This window comes from Haliotis cracherodii, unplaced genomic scaffold (genome assembly GCF_022045235.1).
Source record: "Haliotis cracherodii isolate W230 unplaced genomic scaffold, xgHalCrac1.p SCAF_5, whole genome shotgun sequence".
In the NCBI taxonomy this organism is placed as follows: Eukaryota; Metazoa; Mollusca; class Gastropoda; order Lepetellida; family Haliotidae; genus Haliotis; species Haliotis cracherodii.
The window spans coordinates 3,947,756-3,971,315 of NW_027266308.1; the positions used below are offsets into that span (position 1 = coordinate 3,947,756).

Consider the following 23,560-nt stretch of genomic DNA (forward strand, 5'->3'; position numbering starts at 1 on the left):
CCTCCATTTAGCTCTGACTGGTTTAATAAAAATACTGTTGAACTCTTTTCACAAATGACTGGTAAAGGACTCAGTGTTTTTGACCCCATCTCTTTGAGGGTCTGAGGGCTTCTTTTTGCAGTATCTCCTGAAGAAGACAACAAAGTCCCCTTGATCGCCACTCGGACCCACAATACCAAGGAGGGTGATGAAAAAGCCCATTGAAAACAGGAGAGAAAAGCCAATCGTACAAAACATGAATATACCAAACTGGAAGAAAAACTGGATTTCTGCAAACAGCATAAAGAAGGCAGCTCCAAGAGTAGTGCATGCTCCAGAAAAGATGGGCACGCCCATGGCTTCGAGAGTATCTCGGACTCGCGACTTCCTGTCTCTACTTTTAGATAGATGGTATCCTTCCGCCAAGTGTACAATATAGTCCACAGCTAGTCCAACAACAAGACACATGTTGAGCGACACCAGCACCTGTAAAATGACAACAAACATGTATTCTTGAACGCAATTCATTCTTCTACAAATATTTGATCTTGAAAAGGTTCTTCATACTTTAATCTCAAACCCATGTATTGAAACCGGGGAATTTTAATATTGCTCATGATTTTTCATGATTTCATTTCATACAAAAGTTCACATTACATAACTGTTTCTCAAAGTAAATGACGTTTATGTTTAAACATGCGTTACAAAATTATGATGTGACGTGAATAATGATAATAATAATAATAATAATAATAATAATAATAGGACATTTATATTTCCACACCACTCAGGGACATGCTCAAAAAGCACTATTACTCTCCCGGTCAATGGATCAGTGTGCACTCAAGAATCATTCTCAGCTCCCTGGGGAGTATACAACCATATTATGCCATTTACCCACCCCAAGTTTCCATCCAGCAAGGGGTATCACACCTATGACACACACGGTGACACAGCCAATTGACACAGTTGCTAGGAAACCAAGAATGATGTTTTGGGTCGCAAGTGTTAGTACAGGGAAGGCCAGGCTGAGTCCAATAGCGATTCCCAGTATAGCGTTATCTGCAAGTGCCTAAAATAGAATCAGAAAATAAATTGTCAACATCAAAATCTCCACAGTCCAGTGAGTGAATGTTGATATACGCCAGTGATCTACACTCCAAATATATCACGAGTCTGGATCAAATAACAAAGGATTGAAAACCTGAGCATCGATTCATTCCAATGGACCACGATGAAACAACCAGATTGGTCAGACGTTGTACCATCCGATATACATTAATCTCTCACAGAACAACCATTGGGTATTAGGGTCCTATTTCAGCACTGGAATCCACAACCGTCCAACTGTATCCATCGTACAATTTAAGTGATAATATTCAAGCTCTCTTCATGATATATTGATATCAAATATTGCAATAGCTGTTGTTTAAATGTTAAACATTATTCTGAGAACAAACCTAAGAAACATAAGAACTGAGATTATTTCAACGAAATGTATTTAAAGGGCACCTTTTGTACGTGGAGCCAGTGCCAAAATACCGAAGTTGTCTGGAAGCCTCCCTTGAGACTCGCAGGCATCTTGTTCAACTGGTGAAACAGAAAGTGGACATTTTACATTTTACACAATTATACGCAATTCACTGTCCTACTCGAAAGTGGATTAATAATATATTCTACCTAAGATATTGATTTAAGACTCCAGCATGATCACATCTAAGTATATCTTCTTCGTTTGTCCCCGTTGTCCCTTGCCTTTCCCAGAAGAGAAGTAGCTGTCTCCTCCTGATACCCATCTTCCCGAGGTAAGGGAGTTAACTGACTTTAAAAGTCCAGTTTCCGCCCTTGCCGAACCAGGCTGGTATTCCTGGGCTCTATCGTAGCGCCACCAGTGGCTATTACGAGTTATGTCCCTTCTATATTACGAGTTATGTCCCTTCTATGCCTCTCCTGTGGACCAATAAGATTCAACCTCTCGTGTCACTTGCATTTGCTTCAAACAAGATCGCGGGGCCCACTCAAGACGATCTGATGGATAATCAAGATCTATATTGTGATAAAACGAGTCTTACATCGCGAAGTGCATCAAATCACGAGAGCACCTTTATTAAAAACATGAAAAGACTTAGAAAATATCTGTTGACAACGAGTTGGCGGTGCACATGCTTCGCAAATCCTGCAACCGACCGAAATCTGGATGACAATTTACGAACAGGATTTCGATTTCGTTGCATGATTTTGATTGGACTATGCATAGACTCGTAACTCCATAATACCAGCCTAGTTCGGCAAGGGTGGAAACTGGACCTTAGTAGTCAGTTAACTCACTTGTCCCGGGAAGATGCCTGATACACTGCCAATACTTCACCTTTTTTATGCACTGTGTTCCTCCTGCAACACCCGTGAATGGAGCCACTATTGCTTGAAAAGGCGATCAACCGGACCGTGTGGTCAGACTCACTGACTTGGGTGTTGCATGTCATCGTATCCCAATTGCGAGGATCGATGCCCTTGATGTCAATCACTGGATTGTCTGGTCTAGGGATTGGTTACAGACCGCCGTCATATAGCTGGAATATTGCTGAGTGTGGCGTTAAACAACAAACAAACAAACAAACATATTTTTGACCAACGAATCAAGTACACACATGGTTCCAGCGAGGAGGACACTAGCAAGTGCTCAGACATACAGAATATACATCGTACAAGGGGCAGTTGTAGGGTTCGCACAACGTTCATGCAGGGAGTAAGACTGATTTAAATTAGGTGCGCAACAAACGGTCTAATTTCGCTGGTTCTGTTTTTTTTGTTTTACGCCGCACTGAGCAATATCCCAGCTATATGACGGTGGTCTTTATATAATCGAGCCTGGACCAGACAATCCAGTGATTGACACTATGAGCATCGATCTATGGATATGTAATAGTTTACATGCATCCACCAAGTCAGCTGGCCTGACCATCCGATCCCGTCATAGAGTCGCCTCCGACAACAAGCATAATTGCCTCTTACGACAAGCATTGGTTGCTCAAGGCTAATTCTATCTTCACGGGTCTGCCTCATTCCATTACCAGACAGAAAACAAACACACAGGAGAAACGTGGTGTAAACAAAACCTGTGAAGTATTGATACATATCCCTCATATCCATTTGACATATTCATTTCTGTCTCCTATCTGCGCCCCCCCCCCCCCCCCCCACCCCCCCCCCCCCCCACCCCACCCCCGACACACACACCTCCACCAACCCCCAACCAAGGATTTCAGTAATTATCTGCAGATAAGCAAAATCAAGAAAACTATCGATGACATCACCTATAAATGTGTTTTCTCAAAAGTAGCTTTTTGTCAAATCAAATCTCAACATACATAGAAGGTAATGACTTCGTGTTTCCATGTCAAACTTTATTTCGTTGTTTTTGTGGTCTATGGATATGATCACTAACTGTAGCATGTGAATACCTGTTGAGTCATAAAGTCTTCCCATCGCTTCACAACCGGAAGTCCTTCTGTATAACTGAGAGATTGGCCAATCAGTGTCGTGTTGATCTCGATGGTCAAGAACTTGATCCGGTTGCCGACACTGCTTACTGCAACACACAATCACTACAAAGTTACTGCTTGCTGCAACACACAATCACTAAAAAGTAACTACTTGCTGCAACACTCACAATCATTACAAAGGAACTTCTTGCTGCAACACACAATCACTACAAAGAACTGCTTGGTGCAACACACAATCACTACAAAGGAGCTGCTTGCTGCAACACACAATCACTACAAAGGAACTGCTTACTGCAACACACAATCACTACAAAGGAAATGCTGGCTGCAACACACAATCACTACAAAGGAACTGTTGACTGCACACACAATCAGAACAAAGGAACTGCTGGCTGCAACACACACTCACTACAAAGGAACTGCTTGCTGCAACACACAATCACTACGAAGGAACTGCTTGCTGCAACACACAATCACTACAAAGAACTGCTTGCTGTAACACACAATCACTACAAAGGAACTGCTTGCTGCAACACACAATCACTAAAAAGGAACTGCTGACTGCAACACACAATCACTACAAAGGAACTGCTTGCTGCAACACACAATCACGACAAAGGATCTGCTTGCTGCAACACACAATCACCACAAAGGAAATGCTGGCTGCAACACACAATCACTACAAAGGAACTGCTTACTGCAACACACAATCACTACAAAGGAAATGCTGGCTGCAACACACAATCACTACAAAGGAACTGCTGGCTGCAACACACAATCACTACAAAGGAAATGCTGGCTGCAACACACAATCACTACAAAGGAAATGCTTGCTGCAACACACAATCACCACAAAGGAACTGCTTACTGCAACACACAATCACTACAAAGGAAATGCTGGCTGCAACACACAATCACTACAAAGGAACTGCTTGCTGCAACACACAATCACCACAAAGGACCAGCTTGCCGCAACACACAATCACTACAAAGGAACTGTTGACTGCAACACACAATCACAACAAAGGAACTGCTTGCTGCAACAGACAATTACTACAAAGGAACTGTTGACTGCAACACAAAATCACTACAAAAGAACTGCTTACTGCAACACACAATCACTACAAAGGATCGGCAACCTGCAACACACACTCACCACGAAGGAATTGCTGACTGCAATAAACATTCAACACAAAGGAACCCACCGATAATCTTTTGGGACGGCCTGCGATGCTGTTGGGTTGTTATTTGCTATTTCTTTTGATCATTTCCCTACAGTTTGGGTGTTTACATTGCACAACTTCAGAGGTAAAATCGAGCATCCAATTTCTACGAAGTTTTCAACTTACGTCATACGACTCTTGCTCAAAAGTTGAAGGTTTCAACATTCAAGGCTTCAGTAAAACGTTCAAACAAAACGTTTTTGTGGTAGACATGTGGAGGACGTTTCCACATTTGAAGCATCTTTGACAAAAATGATGTCCGATGCAATTCCCTATTTTGACCTGTGCCACATATTCCAGTGTTGTTGGTTTTTTTTGTCAGGTGAACAATTGACTTGCCTTTGCATGTTTTTTTGTGACGGGTGCCACCGATGTAGCAGGATATGCTCACCTTTTCGCGAACACCTGGTATCATCACTATTCGATAGGGACTCATAAACACATGAATATGATATGGTCTGAATCGTTCACTCGACTCTGCTATTAGCAGAGATTTATTATGAATATTGAAGGGTTTTATCGCTTTAATTTTAAAATAGCAAAAGTTGTTTTCTGGACATGCTGTTTGACCTGAACAATCGTTCCTGTCGTTTTTACCTTCTGTTTCGCGCCATTTTCGTTTTCAGATTTAGTTTTTGTCAAACATTTGTGATTCAATATGCCCAAAAGTATAAAAATCTGCGAAGTTGCTATATTTACATTACTTGCCATTAAATTGCTTTTTACGAATGGTATGATTATTTCTCACTAGGTAATTGGCTTTATACATCCTAATATACCTGGCGTGGTCTTCTGACTAAATGTGTCCTTGACCTCCCCGAAGAGGGAGTGGTACTTGATGTAGTCTTCCGTGAGTCTCATTCTGAAGCCGTCGTACAGCCAGTACGTGAGGGGAATCTGAAAAATACCAGTGCGGGCCTCTGTTGATGGCTGGTCTTTTGACGTGGATGACTTCTAGAAGTGTTCTCATCTTGCAGTTGGCATGAAGAAACATCAAATCTCATTGAAGAAAGACTCCAAATCCGCCATATCCAGTCCCATCCAGACCACAACATCAATTGGAACAATATCGTAATTACCAGAACTCGTGCCAACTACAAGATCAGGAACCCCTGGCAGCCATCCACATCATATGACTCCAACCAGGAATCAACAGAGATCAAGGTTATTACATCCCAACGGCCTACCATGAACTCATAACTAAACATTCGTAATCTCATTTCCTTTGTCCATTATAAACTGACGTCCAAAAGAAACTTTACCATTTGAAAATATAAATTTCAGACAAAGTATAATTTTTTTTACGATGAAGTCTATCTAAAACACACATATCCTAAATACAACAATAGTGTATGCAGAAAATGTTAATCGTCTGTTACATGTTTGCGAGTTAACACACGAAAAAGTGAAAAACACGTGCACCACGGACAACTGCAAATGCACGTGCGGGTTAGGGTATAAAACGATTGCAACGGCAAGTCAGACACCCACAGTGATAAAAAACACAAAAGAAATGACACGACACAACGTGAACGAGCCTTGGGTATGGTACAGATTGGAGCCACCCTCACCCATATTGCACGAACTTTCGGTTGCTCCCGTGTTGCCGTTACCAACTTGATGCAACGTTACAGACAGACAGGGCGGACCGCTGACAGGCCAAGAACAGGCAGACCAAGGGTGACCACGCCCCATGATGACCGGTACTTGCGTACCTTGCACCTCCGAAATCGCTTCCTGACAGTGACGTCATCGGCGACAAATGCCTTAGGTTACAGGGTTAGTCGACAGACAGTGGCCAGGAGACTCAGGGCTCATGGAATCAGGGCTTTTACACCATACAGACGACAACATGTTTACCGCCGAAGGGGTGAACGAACGGCGGTGTGTTGCGTGCAGGAGGTCGTACCATATGGTGGACAGAGTGTCATGGTGTGGGGAGGGATCTGTGGTCAGGAGAGGACACCGCTGGTCATCGTTGACGGAAACTTGACAGCTCTGCGTTACATGGATAACATTCTTCGTCCAGTTGTCCTACCATTTCTCCAACAGCAGCAACGTGGTGTCATTTATCAGCTTGACAACGCAAAAGCCCATACAGCCAGAATTGTCACTAACTTCCTCGCCGCCAACAACGTCAACGCCCTGCCGTGGCCTGCACGCTCACCCGACATGTCCGCCATAGAACACCTCTGTGACTTGATGGATCGTCGTGTTCGACAACGACCACACTCTCTAGCCAACCGACAAGAACTGATCTTGGCCCTCCAAGAAGAATGGCGTCAAATCCCACGTGACGTAATCAGACGACTGACTTTTTCTGTGCGTCGAAGAGTTCTTGCGTGTATTGAGGCATTCGGTGGTCTCACACGCTACTAATGACTTGTTATTGAACGTGAGCAATTGTTTATATAGTGTGCCTATTGTCAATGATTCCGAAAGCTCGAGTTTTGTAACACACCCAACTTTGGGGGGCTCTGACGTCATTCTGGGTCGCGGTACGATTGTCATTTTCAGTGTTGATTATGTTGATATATTGATCTTCTCAATACACTTTACTTCATGCATGTATGTTTGTTTGTTTTGAGCAAGAGTGATTTCAAACACTGGTAAAGTTTCTTTTGGACGTCAGCTTATATGTCTAAATATATATCTAGTGAGTGAGTGAGTTGGGTTTTATGCCGCTTTTAACATTATTCCAGTTATATCACGGCATGTCAGCTTAATGTGGGAGGAAAGCCCGAAGTGATGCAGGTCTCAGACGTTTACCACTTCGGTGAAACCCACGAGCACGGGTATGGTGCTGACAAACCTAGAAACATAATCGGGGCGAACCAGGATTCGAACCCACAATCATAGGTTTCTGGCGTGCCCAAGGGACGCGCCTTAGACGACTGGGCCACCCGTGCCCCCAAAAATATACATCTAAATCCTTCTGGTCTTGATACTGGCTTCCAATTAACTTGTCCATATCAACCACTGTGTTGTCTTACTCAACCATGCCTTGTTAATCCTGTCTGTTGTCATTCAACCTTGTATAAACATCAATTATCAACACGTATATAAACCAACGACATTTCTGTACATCACTTCCTTGACGACGGTGTAAGTATCTACACCGAAACGTGGCATTCATTGTAATACAGAAGTTGTACATCCATGGAACTATCTTCCGTGTTTGTGTTAGGATATGTTTGTTTCGATAAAGTATGGTGACTGTATAAACACCACGGAATGTTTAACGAGGGGATATCAAAGTTTTGAGCCTGGTATATTTTGGTTGGTGTGCTCACGTTTGACACATATTTACATTGACCGGTGTTTATTAAGTCCCGTTTCACAATCCGTTGGCTTCAGTCCAGTGTCGTGTTGATAACTGACTACGAGTCTGACTACTCCTTAGCATTTAACACTCAGTATATACCAGTCAATGTTTGTTCCCCAGATGATTTTTATGGGAAATCTGCCCAATTACATACCACAAGTCACCCGTGAAGATTCCGAGGTAGAATAGGTGTTCAGCAACCCATGCTTGCCGTAAAAGGTGAATATTCTTGTCGTAAAAGGCGACTAACGGGAACGGGTGGTCAGGCTCGCTGACTTGGTTGATGCATGTCATCGATCCCAATTGGGTGGATCGATGCTCGTGATAGTAAGTAAGCATTGGGTGTAGGAATTTCAGCGTGAGAGAGGCCCCGCTCTGGACACACACACACCCTCCGAGGTAGAATAGGTGTTCAGCAACCCATGCTTGCCGTAAAAGGTGAATATTCTTGTCGTAAAAGGCGACTAACGGGAACGGGTGGTCAGGCTCGCTGACTTGGTTGATGCATGTCATCGATCCCAATTGGGTGGACCGATGCTCGTGATAGTAAGTAAGCATTGGGTGTAGGAATTTCAGCGTGAGAGAGGCCCCGCTCTGGTCACACACACCCCCTCCTCATCCCCCCCCCCCCCCCCCCCCCCCCCCCCACACACACACACACACCAGCGCTACAAAAGGAAAACTTGATGCCTTCCACAACCTGGTACTGAACAAGAGGCGCACTACACTCCATGAGGCGAAAATATTCGCGAGATTGAGGACTTTCTCCTACTTAAAACAAAGTTCGATCAAGTTAATGCCTCAAACTAATCTTCAAGTGATATTCACTATACTATGCTATCCTATGGGAGGGTGACCGCTCTTGTTTAACTATGGGAAGGGAACCTTTCAAGGAAAACTATGAGACGATTAAGTACCCATACTCAAACTATTGGAGTGTCAGCAAAATGATCGCATCTTTCCAACTGTCATTAAAGTTCACGTAACTTTGTTTTAATCTCAAAGGTAATCTGGAGTGATGATGTGTGACGCCGTCGTGTTTCTTCTACTTCACGGCAAACCCGTCATTGAAAGCATGAGCAAAGATCCCCATGATCGCAGTACGATGACACAAACATCAACAATGTCACAGGACCTGACGGATCCATTTTAGTCACCTCTTACGATAAAGTAAAAGATTAATGGGTCTGAGTCCACCCTTCAGACAAAGGAATATGATAGGAATGGAAAAACACGTCTGGCATGGTGAGATGGTTATGGAATACGATGAATATATCAATCAATTAACTCTGATTTGTTCAATCTTGTGATGTACTTACATCCAAATATCGATCAAACGAGCTGTTGAAGGTGGTGCCACCGTAAAGTGTTGGTTTTGCTGACATGAAGTCCGATGTTCGAGTCCAATTCCAGGGAAGGTCAAGGGTCAAATTGCCAGCATCCACATCAGCCTGAAACATCAGTGTGCAAGTGAGGGTATGTTGTTTAACATAAGGAACAAGAGTGTAATATAGTTTGACGCAATGAACAAGAGTGTATGTACACTGTGTGACGTAATGAACAAGAGATTGCGTGTAGTTTGACAGTAATGGGCTGGGATTTTGTGTCGAGATTGGATGTTTTCTTCAACTTCAGCCCTAACACTAGTCTGTCTTACAAACCCTGTTTATCAGATACAAATATTTATCAAATACAGCCCATGTAAGTCCATAATGTTTGGCAAGTCTAGATTACTGCAGTATCGGAAAATAAAAACAGTCTCTGGGGTCCCTTATTATATTTTTACTAAGATAATTGAAAAACTGTTGTTGTTTTCTGTACGATATTTTCATTTTAGAGACTAGATGATAGTCTACTGCTACACCAGATATTTGTATTATCACAACTACGAGCAAAAATATGTTTTTCTTAAAACAACTTGCAACCTTATATTTTTTATGTCAGACAATTCTTGTTTATTCATTAGTCTGATTTGTCGTCACCAGTGAATGTGGTAAACGTGTACGATCTACATACGTTACCACAGAAGTTCCGTGCCAAGAGGCGTTATGCGCCAACTGCTGACTCACCTGTAGGAATGCCTCCATGTTTCGGGTGAAGCAAGACACCTCCATCTCTCCCGTGACCGTGTTTCGTCTGATTTTAAGGGCAGATATTTCTTCCTCCGTGAAGCTGTAGATTTCATCACACAGAGCCTAGACACAATGCAATGTATTTTTGTAACTGTTATATATGCAGTGAAACCAGAAGATTTCACCACACACAGCCTAGGCACAATGCAATGTATTTCTATAACCATTACATACAAAGTAAAACCTGAAGATTTCATCACACAGAGCCTAGATATGATACAACGTATTTGTGTTACCGTATTTTTGCAGTGAAACCTGACGATTTCATCACACAGAGCCTAGGCACAATGCAATGTTTTTCTATAACCGTTACATACAAAGAAAAACCTGAAGATTTCATCACACAGAGCCCAGATATAATACAACGTATTTGTATAACCGTTACATTTTTAGTAAAACCTGTAGATTTCGTTTTGCTCAAGTATAGAACAGGGCTCGACGTCTGTTTTCAGTGCCGTGTCATTCGAACCGGTTTCGAATGACTAATGGGACTTGGGTTAATACAGGATTTAGATCCGATACTCTGGATAATCGCGGATGCGGCGTAACTACAATATAGTTAACGGCGCTTTATTCCAGAGAGAAAACGTCTTCAATAACAATAACATTATTCGGTAATTTGGTTACTTACATAAATCGATGAGTCCCTTGTACTATTATACAGGGAAAGAGCATGTATACATATTTCAAATTGTACATAAATATATTCATCACTTACATCATATTATTCCAGTGTTTCCAAAACGCATTTGGCACTTTACTGAGTAACATTGACAGTGATGTTTACATAAGGTTCTTAGTAACATTACATTGTTCGAAGACAAAAGCGTTCTAAATATACTCAGTAACAAAAGTTTAGCAACACCGTATTGAAATACACAAAGTAAGAAAACTCAACAGAGAAATTGGGTTTTTATTATCTTGACCATTGTGTTGTTCAATGTGACATTCATGAATGTACGACACAGTTGTGACAGCAATAGGAGAGATTAGGAAAAGTCACTCAAAGGACATGGGGGTTTGTTGACCATTTTCAAACATGACTGTTGCTATCCCTCAGTAGCGAGTGTGACGCCCACCGACCTGTTTTTACCGCCACACAGCGTTTACGCATTCCTCTAATGAGCTTCCTGATCTCACCAAGAGTGATGGTTGCCCATGCTTGTTGGAGGGCAAGGCCAAGGTCACGAATGTTGTTGACGTTAGGATGGTTCCTTCTTAAACGTCTCCCAAGGATATCCCAGGCGTGTTCAATGGGAGCAAGATCTGGAGATCTAGCCGGCCAATCGAGGACGTCAACGTTGTGTTGTTGCAGCAGGTTCTGAGTAAGTCGAGCTGTTTGGGGCGCGCATTGTCTTGTTGGAAGATGTGTCCAGGGTGAGCTCTCATGAACGGTAGAACCACTGGCGTTATCACCTGATCGCAGTACCGTGGGGCAGTCAGAGTGTTGTTCAGCACAATGAGGTCTGTTTTCCCACCCCAGTGGATTCCTCCCCAAACCATTACACTTTCTCCACCATATCGATCATGTTGAATGACGTTATTAGGGTCAAATCTCTCTCCACGTCGTCGCCATACGCGGGCTCTTCCATCCGTAAACCGAAGGCAGAAGCGGGATTCATCTGTGAATAACACTTGTCTCCATTGTGCGTGGCGCCATCTTTGGTGGATCCGTGTCCAGGCGACTCGGTCTTGGATGTGACGTGGCGTTAAGGGGATGCGTCGAAGTGGACGTCGAGCCCGCAAACCGGCTGAATGGAGGCGATTACGGACAAGCTGTGCATGTACACTTGTTCCTGTTGCGCGATGAAGTGCCTGAGCAAGTTCTGGTGCACTGCTTTGTCGATTACGTCGTGATGACGTCACAATGTAGCGATCTTCCCTTGCTGTGGTTTTACGGGGTCTACCGCTGCGGGCTCGATCTTTCATGGTCCCAGTCTGTGCAACACGTGTCTGTAGACGGGAAATTGTGCTGTAATGCACATCAAAGTGTCTCCAAACTTGTCTCAAGCTCATCCCTGCCCTGAGCATGCCAATGGCTTCTTGTCTGGCATTTTCAGGCATTCCTCTGCGTCGACCCATAATTTAAATCGTGTAGCGTCCAGTGTTTTCCTTTCAACAATGAGTGCCACTAACGTTTCATCGAGGTTTTATAGCGATTCATGTGACGAGATTCACGGGAGTCCCGATGTGAATAAAATTACGTGCAATGCACGTGTAAATGAAGATGTCACTAAAAATCAGCGTAACTTGGTGTGTTGGTGCGATATGTTCTCTCTCTCAAATAATGCTCAAGATTTGGGTGTTGCTAAACTTTTGTTACTGAGTATATATATACACATTCCGATTATAACAATACAATTCAGGTAGAGGTGTCTTCGTTCTTACAGAAATGGCATATTAATTAAGGTGAAATTATCCCTAGATTACGAAGAGGGCATAAATCAATATCAATCCCCAACCATCTTCCTTCGTTAACTTTCAACCTTAACACCTCTATTCTCACAACATATTACGTTGTTTTCTATCTGTGTAAGAGGGTGAGAAACTCTGTATATATGTTATAACTGGAGCTAGTTTCTTTGATACTATTCAATGATGCATATAAAGTGCAAATGCCCTCAAACACACTGCGAGATCCATACAAATCCAAATCCATGGGAAAACAAAAAAGCACCTACACTAGATAGGTTTGGTATCCACATTTATCAATGTACAATTATCTTTGAAATATTACTATTGGGCATTTTCGTAAGTTTAAGCCAGTATTTTATACAACGATATATATCTATATATAATAGGCAGCATTCACACATAACAGTTCATATGGTGTCTGGGGACCAACTTTGAGAAATGTCTTGTAAGCATCTTTTCAAATCTGTTAATGGTCCCTCAAACCCATCAGAGCCATAAATGGAATGGGTTGACCGTTTCACCTACAACGTATAGCATGTGTATGAGGTACCAACGTTGAGAAATGTCTTGTAAGCATCTTTTCAAATCTGTTAATGGTCCCTCAAACCCATCGGAGCCATAAATGGAATGGAATGACCTTTTCACCTACAATGTATAGCATGTGCATGTGTTTACGAATCGCTAGCAAACGGTGGTGATGCGGGGTGTTAGTGAACACATCATTACCTTCTTTGATAGGCATTTAGAAGTTGGAGTACTAAGTAAGGATAAGAATTTATGGATGAACTTCTTTATTACAATTAAGAGCGACGTTTCGGTGTAGGTTCTAACACCGTTATCAAGCAAGTGATTTACAGAGTGTAGTAAGCAAGTATATATACAAGTAGGAGGCAATGTTTATACAGTAGAGTAGATATTGTTATACTGATGTAGAGAAGCCTGCTGTGTACACACAAGGGTAGTGATGACAATCATCGGTGAAGAGGCGACCCCAATCAGCCATAATCCCGTTGTTTACATTACTGACTTCACCGATAATTGTCATCACTGCCCTTGTGTGTACACGACAGGCTTCTCTACTCCAGTATATAGTTCATCCATAAATTCTTATCCTTACTTACATCATTACCTTCAAGGCCAACTGAGCTTCTGGAATGCTGGCATCAAACTTGTCATCAAACACTTGAGTGCCGTGGCAGACCACAGCAGAGAAGTGGCACCCGCTCAAGTCCCTTTCCCTAAGGCCCCAGACCAAGTACACACGGATAGAGCTGTCCACGTCATTGGGCTCGAAGGAGTAAAGATTTCTGTTGATCGCTTTGGCATAGTTGTGTGACTGTTTGTATAGCTGCAACTGCACAGAAAACGGCGGTACCTTATAGGGTGAGTGTCCAAGCTCTGGATAAAACAAGGCTAGAATATTTTTAAACATTGTCCAACATTATTCAAAATAAATTGAGATTACAATAGAAGTGTTGAAGGACTATATTTAGTTTGTACATTTCATGGACAAATACGTTTCAATGAATGATATATAGCTACCTGTTCATTTTCCGCCTGTAGACGAGACGTCTGGTAGCCAAAAAAGCCAACCCAAACCACAAAAATGACTAGAATAATCCATTTTGCAAACTTGTGAGTCACAAACTTGAAATGGTAATCCCGAAAATACCTGACCAAAAAAGACTTCTTTTTTTTCTTCGCCAATCTGATCAGAAAAGAAGGCTTCTTTTTCTTCGCTATTCGTGGTACGGATACATGTTGGTGTTTAGCAAGGTTGTTGTATTTGTCCTCCTCTTTCATGCTTACGACTTTATTCTTCTTCTTACGAAATGTACAGCAACAACAACTGTATTTCTCAAAGTATCTGTGATAAACTACGACCACAGTAGGGAAGAACGTGATAACGGATATGTAGTTTATCAGTACTAATATCCCGGAAAACACACCGAAGGACTTGGTGGCAAGAAGAGGCGACACGGCGCTGGCTATAAAAGCAAACATGGTTGTCAGAGAAGTTATCATCATACTGAGAGCGGAATTCCTGTAGGCATCAGATAGTCGGTGAGATAAAGATGGATACGTGTTGAAGGCTGTTGCCCTCCAAGCATCGTAGAACACAAACAAATCATCAGCTCCTATCCCCAGTATAATGAAAATAGCCAGAATGTGAAAGAAGCCGAAATACCGATAGTCAAATACAATTCTGTAGATTAGATTTGTGCCCATGAAACTGGACAAGATACTGTAGATGGCGAGGCTGGTAATCCACAGTGACCTTGTGTGGTAGCACATGAACGCCCCAATGAAGAGCATACTTCCTATTGCAAGCATCATGTCAAGAATTGCCTGTTCTCTGACGTCGGCTAGCATCATGATATAGCTGTAGTATAAGAACTCAAATTGTGACGTACTCTTGTATGTTTCAAGAACCGGTTTCATGTTGTGGGTAAGGTACTCCCTCAATGCTTCCCTGGTTGCAGTGGAGCCTTTCCCTTTTAAAGGCGTACCCAGCAGTACCAAGGATCGCGTCAACCCAGCAGATACCCGCGTCGGTGTAACCTCATGATTCAGAGCTAGCGTGTACTCAAACGCGCCCTTCGTCGCGTTGTTGATGGATGCTTGATAAAGGACAGCCGATATATTGTCAAAGTTCGGGTCATTAAAAACAGGATCGGTAGCGGCATATGTTCCATCGAAGAAACGTAAAGCCGAGAGTGGCTTCCTACAGCTGTCTACTCCCCCGATCTTTTCCAGTTGACAATATTTGTCAAAATCCCGAACTTGCTGCATAACGTCCTCTATTTCTTTTATCTTTATCAAATGACTTTTTTCAAATATATTTCCTCCTCCGGTTTCATATATCATTTCCACGCTTTCCCCCAATCGGTATCGGTATTTAGGGAATGGGGACACCGAACTGAGTGACCTTGGAACCGAGTTTCTGTAGTAGTTCCTGTACCGGAAGGCGAGGTCACGCTTCAGCCATGGCTGGTCACGAAGCTGGAGAGGGAGTGTTTCGAAGTTCGTAGGGAAGAGGTCATAACCAACAGCTACCAGAATCACGGTTGTCAGTGTTATAAGTAGGTGTCCAGATAGCATCAACACTGAAATAAAATAAAATAAAATGAAATAAAATAAAATAAAATAAAATAAAATAAAATAAAATAAAATAAAATATGATGATGATGATAATAATAATAATACAATAACAACAATAGGAAGAAGAACAACAACAACAACATCACACTGCAAACACGAAAACGTCGTTTTTTCCGTATATGGTCATTGGACGGTAAAACGACGTTTTTTGGACGTTTTTTCCGTTCAAATAACGTCGTTATTTGACATCAGAATTTACTGGGAGAGAACGATATCATCAAGCTCCTCCTTTTCTTGATAGACATTGTCAACAGCCTCTACCGGTATTTCTACTTCTCAGATTTCATTGGTCAGTTCTCGCGCGTCAGATTGCAGGCCGGAGTTTGACGCCGTACTCGTAGCGCTTGGCGGAAGTGCTGAATTCAATCGTTCTGCTCATGCGGATTGTTTAATGCCATGTCCAAATTGCAGATTGTTTCTTAGATTTAATGTCACACCTATTTGACAGTGATACATAAACACATCAATATTATCATAAGGACGAAATCGTACAATGTCGCTTAAATTCATGGCACATACTTGATCGGCACGCATTTTTCATTAACTAAAACAATGATAACGGTAGGAATTTTAGTCAAAATAATTAGGAAGGCGCAATGCTCTGGAACGGCTGAGTATGGGGAAAAGATTCATACTTTCGCAAGTTTTATAGTAGTCAAATACTCAAACTAATATCAACCTAAATAATTTGAAGGCTTTCAAAATTTACTTTTTGTACAAGGTGACCTTGGTGTATATTGTCAGATAATTTTTTCATATATATTTTCCGATATTGCTTTATAATTTAAAGTTTCGTCTACCTTCTCATTTGCACATGACACTTGAGCAGTGATCTTCTTAATATTATAATGTAATCGACAATGTTCTGGTATTGTAAACAAATTAATGTCAAATTCCAAACGGGTAATGTCTAGACTGATGTTTAGTCTCTAAAAATGTATAATTTTAATAGAAACAAATAACTCCATTTAAATTGAAGAGGAGCCCCAGTGTGATTGGAGATTCAGAGATGATCCTGAGGAAAATCTAACTTGCTTCATATAGGGCCTTTGCATTATAGAAAAGGCTGAGCGAAAGGGAAAATCATATGGTTCAGGGACTTTGTATATCTAGGCTGCCACCCAAACTGTTCCAAAGGGGATCCGAAAGTTTATTGTATGCTATATGGTCATATGGAAGTAGACCATAATTATACATTGTATTGCGCATGATTTGGTTTTTACATTTACTTTTAAGTCAGGAAAATGATTTAAAAGGATAATTGTTGAATTTAATTATAAAATGTTTCTTTCACATATTAGATACAATCTTATATATCCTCAACAACAAATGTTACTGTGACACAAATATTTTATTGTATTTTTCAAACAAGTAAAGTTTGGTTTTCAATGTTGTAGTACACGTATGGAATCAAGTAACAACACCGCAACTGCTGCAGAAAAGCATGCATTCCATGCAAAAGTTGACTTTTATGCAAGCCCCATGCATTTCACTTCCCAAGAATGGGTATAAAAACATGTGCGTTAACGGGATTCCATATGCATTGTTTAGCATCGTGCTGACAACATCCACTCAGAAAAAAAAATTACGCAATTATTCAATATTACGAAATTCCACGCCTGTCCGAAAATGAACGCCATTGGTATGCTTGAAGCAGGATCGAGTCAACGTGATGTTGCAAGACAATTTAACGTCCACAGAAACACCATTTGGTGTTTATGGCAACGTTGGCAACAGACGAATGCAGTCAGAGACCATCCTCGGAGTGGCTGGCCTTGCATAACCACTAATCGACAAGACAACTGGATTCGAACAACAGATCTACGAAATCGATTCCATCCAGCAACAGTGACTGCAAGACGTATCCCTGACCTTCGACGAATAACTTCACAAACCGTACGTCGTCGCCTCAGATGTGGGATTGTCTCCAGAAGACCCACCAGACGTGGTCACTGACGAGTCTCGTTTTCACCTCAGCCACAGTGATGGACGGATTCGAGTGTACCGACGTCTAGGTGAACGTTACGTCAATCATTGTGTCATGGAAGAAGGGGGCGGCAGCGTTATGGAATGGGGTGGGATTACAGCAAGACAGAGGACCCGTTTGATAGTGGTACAGGGAAATCTCAACGGACAACCTTTCAACATGTCAACGCCCGGCCTCATATTGCTCGACTTGTTCTAGATTCTCTTCAGCAAAACAACGTGAATGTCATCCCCTGTCCGGCTCGCTCCCCTGATCTCTCACCAATCGAGCACGTGTGGGACGAGATGGATCGGCGCCTTCGACGTCAACCACGTGTTCCACAGACACTCCAAGAACTTCGAAACATGATCTAGCAGATATGGACAGATATCCCACAAGACTTTGTTCGACGCCTGGTCCATTCCATGAGACGAAGAGGTGTTGCTTGCATCGCAACCAGATGTGGACACACACGCTTTTGATTTGTAAATTGACATTTTGGCATGTTCATGTTTTATATGAAATCACGCATTTTCTGAAGTCAATATGGCCAAATAAACCATTTGAACACTCACATGAGTCTTTTATCTGTTGCAAACCGAAATTGTTTCAGATTTGGTAAAATACATAACTATGCATTAAATCTTATTCAATGTCGCAGTAACTAATGTTGTTCAGTATCTTATTGTACCTCATAACTAGGTGATATTATCTTTAAAATTTAACAAACATTGTTACGTCACTAATCGACCCATCGCATCCATATGCGAGTTCTGTTAGGGAAGTCTGAAGTCAAGTAGATGGTTGACACGAACGGTTATTCTATTGGACTATGTGTCATGATATAATCCCACCCAGTTTATAAAATAGGTCACCGTTAACAAAGTTTAATTGTCAACGCCAGAGAACAACCAGTACCGACCATCCGCAGAAACAAATCCTACTGGGCGTGAAGATCCGGGGTAGAATAGGTCTTCAGAAACCCATGCTTGCCGTAAAAGGCGACTAACGGGATTGGGTGGTCACACTTTCTGACTTGGTTGATGGATGTCATGGTATCCCAATTGAGTGGACCAATGATGCCAATCACTGTTCTGTCTAGACTCGATTATGTACAAACCGCCGTCATATAGCTGGAATATGCTGAGCGCGGCGTTAAACAACAAACAAACAAACAAACACTGGGCGCAAAAGGCAAAAATGCCTTTCTTGTCAGTCAGCATTATAACAGTACAATTAAAATGTTATGAACGAAGCACACAGCTTACAGAACGACGGCAGGGGATATCTGGCCACAAGTTTGCAGTAGAAGAAAGGCTTAGGCGCTTGATCTTTCTCGTCAGTGGTGTCATCTATGTCGTCATCGTAGTTTGGGGTCCACATACATCCGTTATGCAAGGTGCCGTTGAGGTCATCGTTGCCAACGCTGTGGTTCTCTTTGTACGAAGGATTTTCTGACGTCATCGCGGTGAGCTAGTCTAAATCAGAGGAAGACAGAATAAACGCGGTTGTTATGCCTGTTTCATGTATGTATGTCATTATTATCATTATTATGATACCCATCCCATTAGTCACTCTGATACACAAGTGGACCCAGTCGGTTTGAGGTCATCATGGCGTCATAATATTTTACGTGACGTCACTTGCTTGCCGCACCCAGTTTGCACTGCGGTTTTAACATACTGATTCGACATAGATAAAATTCGAACACAAAAAATGTTTCGCCGGAATTAGCTTGTGGACCCGATACATGTGTCAGTAGCGGTAGTTTATGATCTGAACGTTCGTGTACGTCTCCCAACGGTGCCATGGTGTTCAAGCTCCTTCAGGGGCGGTCGGGTAGCCTATCGGTTAGCGTTCGCTCGTCACGCCGAAGACCCGGGTTCGATTCCCGACATGGGTACAATGTGTGAAGCCCATTTCTGGTGTCCCCCGCCGTGAGATTGCTGGAATATTGCTAAAAGCGGCGTAAAACCCCACTCACTCACTCACTCACTCACTCAAGCTCCTTCAGTTTGTAATATCCCCGTCGACCTGTGAAGCTCTGAGGTAGAATAGGTCTTCAGCAACCCATGTCGTAAGAGGCGACTAACGGGATCGGGTGGTCAGGCTCGCTGACCTGATTGACGCATGTCATCGATCGAAATTGTGTGGATCGATGCTCTTGATATCAATCACTGGATTGTCTTGTCCAGGTCGATTATTTACAGGCCGCCGTCACACAGCTGGAATATTGCTTAGTGCGGCGTTAAACAGCAAACAAACAAATAAACATGTGTTGATGAGCTGAACGTTCGTGCACGTACTGTGACGGTGTCATTGTGTACAAGCTCATTCAGCTCTAACATACCGTCCATCCCCTGACAAACGTTATTCATAGTATGAGGACCAATGTGAGACCTTCCTTCGATAAGCAATATACACATAAAGAACAATTAAGATTAATAATGTCAAATTTCATCCTATCCTACTTCTAATGACCGCCTCCGTGGTCTAGTGGTAGAGCGTCGGCCCGGAGAGCGGAAGGTCCGGGGTTCGATCCCCGACCGCGTCATACCAAAAGACGTTTGAAGATGGTACTTGTTGTTACACTGTCTGGCGCTAGGCATTAAGGGGATAAAACAAGGACTGGTCGGCACAGTATACTGCTTCTGAGTGGTAAACTGTCGCATGGTATCTCAGTGAGCTAGCACTATAAATCGGCATCAGTCCGGACTAGTACAAGCAGCCATACACACACACACGTGCATGCACGTCGCTATATAAGTGCAATAATCTTAGACGCGACGTTAAACCCCATTTCACCCCACCTCACCTCCTACTTCTAATACGTTTTGTTGTGCAACACGGAACGCTTGCGTGACTTAGCTTCTTCCAACCTTAGCTCCTAGTCATGAGCATAAAAAAAAGCGACAAAACCCTTTGTATATCCAATAGAAATCGTTGCATAAAGCAGAATTGAATACTACGAGTCCAACTATGGCGTGATCATGAATCACTATCAAATAGTGATGATACCAGGTTTTCGTGAAAAGGTTATTGACTAAATCATATCTATATATACGTACGTGTATACATCATGTTAGTATGGCCGTTTCACATTGCTGATAATGTTTATTAATATATTTGACGCATCGCCAAGTTGGTCTTAAGTTTGCAATAACACATTGTTAGAATGTACAGTGTGGTTCACTCGGCATTATACAAGTGACACGTCTCGTCAAATATCTCGTCGAATATGAATCCTTTTCAGTCGAGACAGGGAGTGAAAAATAATTGCAATTTTCACTCCCTGTCTCGACTGAAAAGGACTCATATTCGTCTAATAAATTATACCGCTTACAGAGAGAGTATCATAACTTTCAAGAACATATAGTCGAGGAGGTGGGGGTGGGTATGGGATGTGGGTGGGGCTGTTTGTGCGGAGAGGGGACATAAATAGTTAGGCTTATATTTAAAAAAAGACATATCTGGTTTTGTAGCTGTAGCTGAAAAATATTCATCTCGATAAAAAATTGTACAAACATACAAAACTTACCAGACAATAATAAAACCTTTTGTAAATTTCGAATTTCATTACATAATTTTAAAGTAAATATAAATAAATCTTAAGGTATTGATGTTGTTGAAAGTGTTTGTACCAGTTGTGACGGAGGTGAAATTGATGATGAATTTCACAGATTATATAAGTGAAAGTATTACAGTTCAGGGTTAACGTTTTATCTTTCTTGAATAATATCTATAAGGGAGCAGCATTGTGATATGTTAAGCTGGCATTGTCCCAGGAAATGCTTGAACAAAATCATCATGCCTCTCACTTATGGTTATCGACAAGGCACCCACCAAAAGAAGAAGGAAGTCGCACTTCAATACGGGACAGTAGTTTAAGAGTAATCTAACTCGCGAATATCTCACATACCTGAACAGTACCATTGACATGACCTACCTGGTGACGAATGACGACACTATTCTATCATCAAGGAATAAACTCTCCAAAACGAGGAACGCACGCTATCAGTCATGGACACATCCACACTGAACCTAGCGGTGTTACCCAGCCGCAACATACCACGCCCCATACACAGGGTGTACAGGGTTACCGGGTGGAAGGGTCTTGAAAGGGTTGAGTATGGCACTCTGCCCAAACGGTACGACTAACAGTGAGAGGCGTTTCAATGAATGACAAGAGTGAGCGATCAATAAAGACTGTCCTTTGTCAGTATCTCTTGATCAGTCCTCACTCTGTCCTGTGTCGTCCTCGCTCTGTCCTTGGTGTCCACTCTCTATCCTGAGTCAGTCCTCACTCTGTCCTTGGTCAGTCCGCTCTTTATACTGGGGCAGTACTCACTCTGTCCTGGGTCAGTCCGCTCCTTTATACTGGGGCAGTACTCACTCTGTCCTGGGTCAGTCCGCTCCTTTATACTGGGGCAGTACTCACTCTGTCCTGGGTCAGTCCGCTCCTTTATACTGGGGCAGTACTCACTCTGTCCTGGGTCAGTCCGCTCCTTTATACTGGGGCAGTACTCACTCTGTCCTGGGTCAGTCCGCTCTTTATCCCGATTCAGTCCTCACTCTGTCCTGAGCGAACGAGCGAACGCTTTAACCACTAGGCTACCCGACCGCCCGACACACTGATGAGGGTTAAACCTTAAAATGTAATTCTGACCTTTATCAGAACTGAAATATTTCCTTGCAAAACTGAATGGAGAAGAATTGAGTGTGAAGCAATATGAAGAAGATCGGTGGAAATTCAGATTGTCAATGAGGATCTGGTCAGAGACAGGTCAGTTCACTCAAGATGTAAACGGCGTGTATGATGGAATGAACCACTAACTTATCCTCATCTTATTGATAATACATCCAGTACTCTCTTAAGACAGCTTCCAGACCCATTCCATCTAGTTAGTTAGTCAGTTGGGTTTAACGGCGTATTCCAGTTATATAACGGCGTGTCAGCTTAATATGGGAGGAAAGCCCGAAGTGATGCAGGTCTCAGACGTTTATCACTTCGGTGAAACCCACAAGCACGGGTATGGTGCTGACAAACCTAGAAACATAATCGGGGCGGACCGAGATTCGAACCCACAATCATAGGGACGCAACACTGCACAGCGGGTCGCGGCGCTTTGGACGACTGACACTGCCCCCCCTGCACTGTATTTTTTAGAAATATGATCTAAATAAAATCTTCTCCCCCCTCATTGACAAACTTGATGTTGAACGTTATGTTACTTGGGAAAGCAAATCATTACTCTTCTATGAATATATCTTACATTTGAAAAAATGTATTAGATTATCCTCTCTTTACATCTGTTAAATTGCATTTGCTTTCAAGTGCGTACATTACTGATGATGGACATATATTTATATGTCTTGTGTTAATAAGGCACATCTTTATGTAAATACTAGCAACAAGCATTTGGCCTGAGAAATATCAGATATATTGTAAATCTTCGGGGGTAAATTCTAAAGGAAATTCATTCATTTATTCATTCATTCATTCATTCATTCATTCATTCATTCATTCATTTCAAGAAAGCCATTTCAAAATTCTTTGTGTATAATGAAAACACAATTGGTTACAAACCCTCACCTTGCATTAAACCCAGGTTATCTGTGAAAGAATCCAAGTTAAACCATCTATACAAACTCATGTTGTTACATTTCGATACATTACTTAAATTACAGCTAAAGTTCCTCTTATTCCCAACTTTAACAATTTACTCCACAGCATACAGTGATCTATTGAATCATATGCCTTTCCCAAAACGATGAAGGCACAATACACAATACCTCGTGCGTATTGAAAGGGCATAATACGAATAAATCAACCAGTTGACAAAGGCCCTTTGAAA

At 42.2% G+C, this 23,560-nt stretch overlaps 1 protein-coding gene across 1 annotated transcript; it reads right to left on the minus strand.

Annotated features, from left to right (window-relative positions):
* Window positions 1–48: 48 nt before the first annotated feature.
* Window positions 49–21,741, minus strand: LOC139442285 (protein dispatched homolog 1-like). Its single transcript, XM_071223076.1, has 11 exons — window positions 21,652–21,741; window positions 18,974–19,183; window positions 14,120–15,684; window positions 13,707–13,931; window positions 10,100–10,225; window positions 9,350–9,481; window positions 5,485–5,602; window positions 3,441–3,568; window positions 1,492–1,569; window positions 881–1,051; window positions 49–465 (listed from the first exon to the last, which is right to left on the minus strand). The coding sequence occupies exons 2-11, from the start codon at window positions 19,167–19,169 to the stop codon at window positions 49–51; spliced, it is 3,156 nt and encodes a 1,051-aa protein (XP_071079177.1). The 5' UTR covers window positions 19,170–19,183; window positions 21,652–21,741.
* Between the last annotated feature and the right edge of the window lie 1,819 nt (window positions 21,742–23,560).

Coding starts and splice junctions, on each gene's coding strand:
- LOC139442285 (XM_071223076.1), bottom strand. CDS start 19,169: ATGACGTCAGAAAATCCTTCGTACAAAGAGAACCACAGCGTTGGCAAC. Junction 1,570..3,440: donor AAGACTTTATGACTCAACAG/GTATTCACATGC, acceptor CTGTTTCACCAG/TTGAACAAGATGCCTGCGAG. Junction 466..880: donor TTGCTGGATGGAAACTTGGG/GTGGGTAAATGG, acceptor GTCATTTTACAG/GTGCTGGTGTCGCTCAACAT.